The sequence below is a fragment of the Aplysia californica genome, unplaced genomic scaffold (assembly GCF_000002075.1).
Source record: "Aplysia californica isolate F4 #8 unplaced genomic scaffold, AplCal3.0 scaffold00866, whole genome shotgun sequence".
NCBI lineage: Eukaryota > Metazoa > Mollusca > Gastropoda > Aplysiida > Aplysiidae > Aplysia > Aplysia californica.
Genome location: NW_004798136.1, coordinates 238,003 through 245,380, shown reverse-complemented (window position 1 = coordinate 245,380; position 7,378 = coordinate 238,003). Strand labels below are relative to the sequence as shown.

The following is a 7,378-nucleotide window of genomic DNA, read 5'->3' as shown; positions in this document are numbered from 1 at the left end:
GTGCGGACACTGTGTTTCGTATTTGCTTTACCGGTAAGCCATATTGATAAGAAAATTTAGATAGATGGGCATCTTGAAAAAAAAAAAAGTAACAAGCTGCTAAATCCGTTTCAACAGTGAGCAAACTTCCAACTTTCGACATGAAAGGATTTCCACTCCCTCTTTTACCTAGTGTGCTTGGTCAGCGATTAGCTTGACATCTGTAACACTCTGTTATCAGTAGAGATGCTGAGAGCAAACTGATAACAGTTTGATCTGGTCTATCACTGCAGAAAAGTATGAACTGGAAAAAAAAAGTTACTTAGTAAGCACATTGATACGTACTTCAGTAAGATGCTGAATTTAATGTATTTTTTTCTGTGATATTCACCCCCCCTCCTCCGTTAAACATGTTGTAGTCTGTCTGTCCGTCCGTCCGTTTTTCTGTCCGTCTGTCTGTCTGTCTGTCTGTCTGTCTGTCTGTCTGTCTGTCTGTCTGTCTGTCTGTCTGTCTGTCTGTCTGTCTGTCTGGACTTAAGTAGCATGTGGGGTTAATATGATTTAAGTCTATACTATAACCGCAAAGGACGTGGCAATGCTATTCGTTAGTACTAGTTTCATTTCAACGGAATAATGTGTACGCTTCTCTTCTTCTGTTCAGGTAAAGAACGGCGACGCCAGTAATGAAGTAAACCTCGAGTTCCAAGCAGACAGTTCAGTAGACAACACATCCGCCAACCCACTGTACGAGATGAGCGCCGACACGCAGTCTTCCAACCCTCTCTACGACTTCTCTTCGAGCTCGGGCAACCCGCTCTACGACCTGACCACCGAGGAGAGCAATAGCAGCCAGTCGGCCAACCCGCTGTACGACTTCTCGGCCGAGACCACTGACAACCAGACGGCCGAGTCCAGCGGGAACCCTCTCTACGACTTCGAGAACGGCCACGCCGAGCCGTCGTCCACGCAGCAAGAGACGGAGGTTGTGGGGTCTGGGGGGAACGCGATGGAAGATGACTTTTTCGGGACCATAACTACCACTACAACCACGACGACCTCCAGCAGCGACGCCGACCTTCTCGGGGATTTCGGGGACCAAAACCAGGCGGTAACGGAGTCGTTTGAGGAGCAGCAACCAGAGGAACAACAGGAGGATGTTATCGCGGACCAAAGTAGTTTAGGAACAGAGGACCAACAAGACAGCTTTTTCAGGGAAGAGATTGTGCAGCAGGTGAGCATTCCCACATTGTGTTGTTTTATTTTGAAGGTTGGCATAACTTGGGGTGTTTCTTTGAAGTGGTTGCAGTGATTTAGTTCAGAGTTTGTTATTCTGTACTTAGATTCTCTTGTAGTCACAGATAACCTAAAGAAGAGCTCTGTTATTGAATGGCGAAATGTTTCCATCTGTCAGAGCGAAAAAAATACGTGTCTGAATCAGTTTCAATACTGTAAAGATGTTTTTGTGTTTAGATTGATGGTGGCAAGTCATCTACTGTTCTCTTCAACTTCAGCAAAAAATGGATAGAGAATATATTATACCCTCTTGCGTGTTCGGTGTGATAGGATATTATGATGCATTTCAATTCGATGTCTCAGGTACCTTGTAATATTCTGTAACAAATAGTTCAGACATTTTTGCTAGTTCACGAGTGAAATTCCGATGGATGGAAACGTTTGACCTACCCTGTCGTAGTTCTTGTAGCTTTGAGCTTTGATAGTGAAATAGTTGCTTTGATTTTTGAGCGTGTCTTGTGTGTTGATATGTTTGTCTTATTCATTCACTTTGCCATATTCATTCATTTTACATTCAGAGGAAGGGACAAACATGATGTTCTCACACCCCCATTACTCCACTTCTTTCTTAATTTTTTTCCATCTTGTTTAATTTATTATTTTCTCACATTTGTTGTATGTCATTTGATCGATGTAGTCGAAGAGAGGCATTGATTTATTGTTTGGCGCCTGTCCAGCGCATTTAGTAAGATTTTCTTGTTTTTTTTGGACAAAACAACTACAAAATTCAATTTTCTGTTAGTTATTCTTGGACTTCTCTCTTTCTGGCATTGTATCGGCCTGTGGCAGTACTAAGTTTCTCAATAGATACTGTGGGTCTTTTTTCCTCCTTTCCGTGCTTATGTACCAATAATATTCAAAGGAACTTGTAGTTTTGTTAAGGCTTTTACAATGCGTGCATGCTTTGAATGGATGCGTAGTTTGAGGTGAGAGAATGCTTAATGTTCTATCCCTTTTGCAATGTATAGCCCACTGAGGACGAAGGAGTGGGAGATGTAGTCGAAGCTGCTGCAGAGTTGGAGGAGGAGGGTTCCGTGCCTACCACGGAGGACCCAGAAGTGCTGGTGACCGGCACAGAAGAGCTGCCTGATCTTGTGGTCACAGAGGAAGGGGATGACGATCAACAAGCCGCGGCCGGGGCTGGAAGCACTGACCAGTACGGGCACGACAGGAGAGAGGAGGACCTGGAGCAGTACTGCATGGACAGAGAGGAGTCGGACCTGATTGCAGACGAGCAGGAGAGATATCCCAGCGGACAGGCTGACCAGAGCGCTGACGTTGTGGCTGAAGAGAGTGCTGCCCCGGCTGTCGAGATTGTGGAAGAAGTTTATGATGACAGCACGGCGGAGAAACAAGTAGAAACAGAGGAAGAAATACCCGAACCAAAGGCCGAACCTGAGGCCGAACCAGAGGCCGAACCTGAGGCCGAACCAGAGGCCGAACCTGTGGCCGAACCTGTGGCCGAACCTGTGGCCGAACCTGTGGCCGAACCTGTGGCCGAACCTGTGGCCGAACCTGTGGCCGAACCTGTGGCCGAACCTGTGGCCGAACCTGTGGTGGAACCTGTGGCCGAACCTGTGGCCGAACCAGTGGCCGAACCTGTGGCCGAACCTGTGGCCGAACCAGAAGCCGCGGCTGCAACAGAGGTGTGCGAAGAGGACCAAAGAGATGGTGTGGAGCAGGAGGAGGAGGCTGTCATGCAATTCCAGGAGGAGGAGAGGAGCGAAGTTCCCAGCGCTGGACAGGATCCCGGGGCTTCTACAGAGGACGCGGCTGAGGTAGGGGCTGAACGCAGATGTTGTGACTTACCTATGGAATGCCTGCCCGTTTGTGCGTGCCTGCTGGCCTGCCTGCCTGTCCGACAGTCTGCCTGTCTGGCTGTTGGTGTTGCATGACGTCGACATTAAGTGTTTGTGACCGACTACACGTCAACGATTTATCGCGACTTTGTTATTTTTTTCTCTGAGACTCGGCGTTCACTCATCTGATGTATGCTTTATTAACGATATGAGTTGACATTTTTGGCTCCAGAGGCCGGAGAGAGTTTTTTTTTTTACGATTTGCATCTTCGTTTATTCAGACCTTAACTTTGGCTCTTTTTTTTTTTCAAACATGGCTTGCTTGTGTTGACTTGGAATTAACGATTTTTATGTAACTGTTTTACGTTTGCTTTGTGAAAGAATGCTCTCATTTATTTACAGCTGTTCACAGCATTTGCAATCCTGTATACATGTATATATGTGCTTTCCATTTTGGGTCGATGTTGTTCATCATTTTTAATAACTTGTATGCGTCATTATTGATCACTTTTTTGTTTCACATTTTTTAATCGTCATTTTTTTTTCAAAGTCCTTTCTGTGGAATGATTACACCCTTTTTGCATATTATGCACTCGTTTCATAAGAATTGTGTGCTTTAAAAATTGAATATATATGTTCAGTGAAGGCAATGAATGATTTACGTTTGCAGTCTGGATGTAAAAAAAAGGCCCCATTGAGCTCGATCGTGAAAATTGCTAAAATGATAATGAGATAAAGTGAAATATGAACTTTTCACAAACTAGTAACTCTGTTGTTCACTCACATACTCACACTCGCTTACACACACACGCACACACACGCACACACAAACTCACACGCACACACGCACGCACACACGCACACAAACACACTCACACACACACACACACTCACACACACGCATGTGCCCCCATATAAGAAACATACTCACACACAAGTGTGCGCGCACTCTTATCACCGCTACTTAAACAGGCACACACACTCCATCCTTCGCATTCTTCGTCTCGTTTTTCTCAATTGTCCCAACTTGTCTGCCCCAGTCTATGTCTCTGTCACTGCCCTTTCTCTCTTTCTCTCTCTCTCTCTCTCTCTCTCTCTCTCTCTCTCTCTCCGTCACTCTCTCTCTCTTTCATTAAGTCTCTCTCTCTCTCTCTCTCTCTCTCTCTCTCTCTCTCTCTCTCTCTCTCTCTCTCTCTTTCTATCGCTCTGTCTGTTTTCTCTCCCCCCCCCCCGCTCTCTCTATCTCTATTGGCGCCCGTTACTGCCTTTTCCGTTTGGGAATGTTACATGAAGAAAGTGAACTCGCACTGTGAGAGAAGGCAGACCCACGGGAGGCTCGTTGGGGGGTCAGGAAAGGACATGTTGACTTAAGAGCGGCCTCTGTACCCATCTTGTGCATGGCATGGCTGGGAAGATGACGACATCTCTGTTGCTACAAGACGACTTGCCATTTTTCGCCCCGTGGGCGAAATGAGTTGATTTTTCTATTCCGGTAAAACGAGTTGTCAGTTTTGCTGGTCGAACACGGAGACGGCAGTCGGGGAAAGTTTTAATGTGGGCTCGTCGCCGCTTTGATTTATAAGGTCAGTTGTCATAGTTTGTGACTAATGAGTAGACTATGAGAGAAAGGGTGTGTTCACTAGTTACCAGATCGGTTTGTTTAAGAAAGTGAGTATGTCAGTCTAAAAGGGATGTGTTGTGAAAAGAGCAACACTGCGGAATGTTGGGTTTTTAATCATGTTCACTCACTAAACAAACAGCTTTATCTTTATGTTTTTTAAAAGTGAAATCCTGTGTCTTCAATAACCCATAGGGTAATCATACAGCCGCCCGTTAATGGAGCCTGCTGGGAATTATCTTGCACTGATTGTGAAGTGTGTATGTATGTGTGTGTGTGTGTGTGTGTGTGTGTGTGTGTGTGTGTGTGTGTGTGTGTGAGTGAAAATATGCGTTGAAAGCTGCCAAGCCGCCTGAATTCTTCTCTTTACGGCAGCGAGAATTCTTTTTACTTATAGCATTACCATCTGGCTTGGCAGAAGCCTGCGTTGGGGCGAAAAATAGATCTTCTTTGCTTTTCTTGAGTGCCGTTGTGTTCCTGGGAAGACTTGCTTGGAAATTTTTTTAAAGAAGAGGCGTCAGCACCTGAGCCTTTTGAGCTTTTATTACACTGTAATGTGAAGAGAGGTCGCTGGTACAGTAGTTTGAACTTTCTTCATTTTTTGAACCTTTATTAGAACATGTTTTTTTCTTTCTCAGACGTTTGTAGACTAAAGAATAAATAAGACACATGTATAAGTGCACCACTTGGATCTACCTTTTTGTGAAAAATGATTAATATTCAGGATAAGAAAACGGCCAAAACGTGTATATTATATATTAAGAAAAAATATACTATTATAATTTTGTTTTCGTTCATAATTTTTCTGTCTGGCTTGTTCTGTTCGACTTCTTTTGTATATTTAGGCATTGTCTGGCTCCAATATAATAAGCATGTTTCGTGTAGAAAATGATGGTTTTCTTTTTAATGTGATGACACTTTTGTTTTAAAGAAACTTGGTTGTTCTTTTTGTAACCTTTTGATGTCCTTATAACATTTTTGGTTCTTGCATGACTATTTGTATTGTTGAACAAATCAATGTCACGCACCTTGTATTTTGCCAAGCGTAGCACAGAAGACTCAGTACAGACAGACATTCTTGAACTTTTCAGCTCTTGGTGCCGCAAAGGAGACCAGTTTTATTATGTATTGTCGGTGCAATTGTTCAAGCTTTATGTTACTGGTTGTTTGTTTTCGGCTTATTTTTTGCTGCATTTTGACTCGTCTTAATATACCCGCTCTCATTGTGTCTTTTCATGTGGTTAGAGGGTACCTTCTTAAGAACCTTCCTATCCGTCTGCCCGTTATTAATATCGCCCCCCCCCCCCCAACCCCAATCCGAACTCAAAACGAATATAGCTATGTCCATGTATTTTTCGTCCACTCAAACAATCCAATACGATCAACAAATCATTCAATCGTGGATCTCCATAGGAGGTTGATGAAGAGGAGGAGGAAGAAGAAGAGGAGAAGGAAGAAGACGCGAGATGGACTCACGATAAGAAATTCACGTCGACGACACAGTTGTTGCTCCTGTCGCCGTCGTCGTCGTTGTCCGCGGAGTGTGGTCACGAACCCCGGCGGGCTGCCGCTGCTGCTAGCCACGTGACCACCACCGTCCGCGTAAGGCATCTCCGTCCTCGGCCTCGGTGACCATTAACCGAAATGTCGAGAACGTATACCCCTCGCTCTCTACGTACGCACGTACCTACTTACCACATAATGGACAGAAGCTGACGTGAGTCATGCCGCTCGCGCCGGCTCGGCTCGGAATTTGTATCCTCCTTCATCTCCGCTTTACTATCAAATTTCGATATTACTATAAACTCTTGCCATTATTCTTTTTACAGCCATATCTTGCTATTTCTTATGTAACTCTCTTTGTAATATCTCTTTTATGGTTCATAACCTCTGTCATAGCGCTAAATATATCTATAATTTAAGCCATTTCCCTTCTCAATGTAGAGACGTTTCAGATTCCTACGTCCATTCTTTTTCCTTTCGAAACAATTATTTCTGAATGTTTCCTGTCCAAGGTTTACCAGGATGTAGATTATTTACTCGTTCTTCTGTTTCGCTAGCTATTGCTTTTGACTGATGTTTTTTCAGCTTTCCAGTATGGAAATTGAATGATAAAAGTGATTTGCCCCTTTTTTTAGTAAACCAAGTGTACATAACGTTAATCATACGCAAGTATTTGGTATTCAGTTACGTAATGATTATATTATGTATATCACGGGTTTTCTTGGTTTGCGAGGTAAAGGTATTCGTAAGTTTTACTTAAATAACCCCTTATCTTGTGCTTTCTAAGCCGGTGTGGACATAATTATGTTCAGTTATTTTTGCATACATTCTCTCGGCTTATAAATACTCCAGTATACGTACATCCTTAAGAAGCCATCGTTCACTCACTGTTCCGTTAACTGTTCTCTCCTTCTTTCTTTTTTTGTTCTCTTTCTCTCACCCACCTTCGCTCCCCCCCCCTCTCTCTCACCCCCACCTCTCTCTCTCTTTCTCTCTCTCTCTCTCTCCCTCCGTCTCTCTCTTTCTCTCTCCCCATTCCTCCGCCTGTGTTCCATCCACGTTTGCACACACATCACTCCAGAGTGGGTGATGAAGAGTTTAGGGGGTTATTATACATCTCCAGCTCTCCAGCAGGAGGCACAACCGCTGTAATAAAGGAACGCTCATTTACATCTATGCTCTCCCC

General features: G+C 44.2%; 1 protein-coding gene across 4 annotated transcripts in view; it reads left to right on the top strand.

The window, feature by feature from the left end:
* Window positions 1-640: 640 nt before the first annotated feature.
* LOC101856472 overlaps window positions 641-7,378 on the top strand; it is a gene marked incomplete at its 5' end in the record, with an annotated part of 80,142 nt that continues 73,404 nt past the window's right edge. For 3 of the 4 annotated variants that reach the window (XM_013089054.1, XM_035972823.1, XM_035972822.1), the window contains 2 exon segments: window positions 641-1,210; window positions 2,241-3,050. In XM_013089054.1, coding sequence (XP_012944508.1) covers window positions 641-1,210; window positions 2,241-3,050 — 1,380 coding nt within the window. 4 annotated transcript variants of the gene reach the window in all.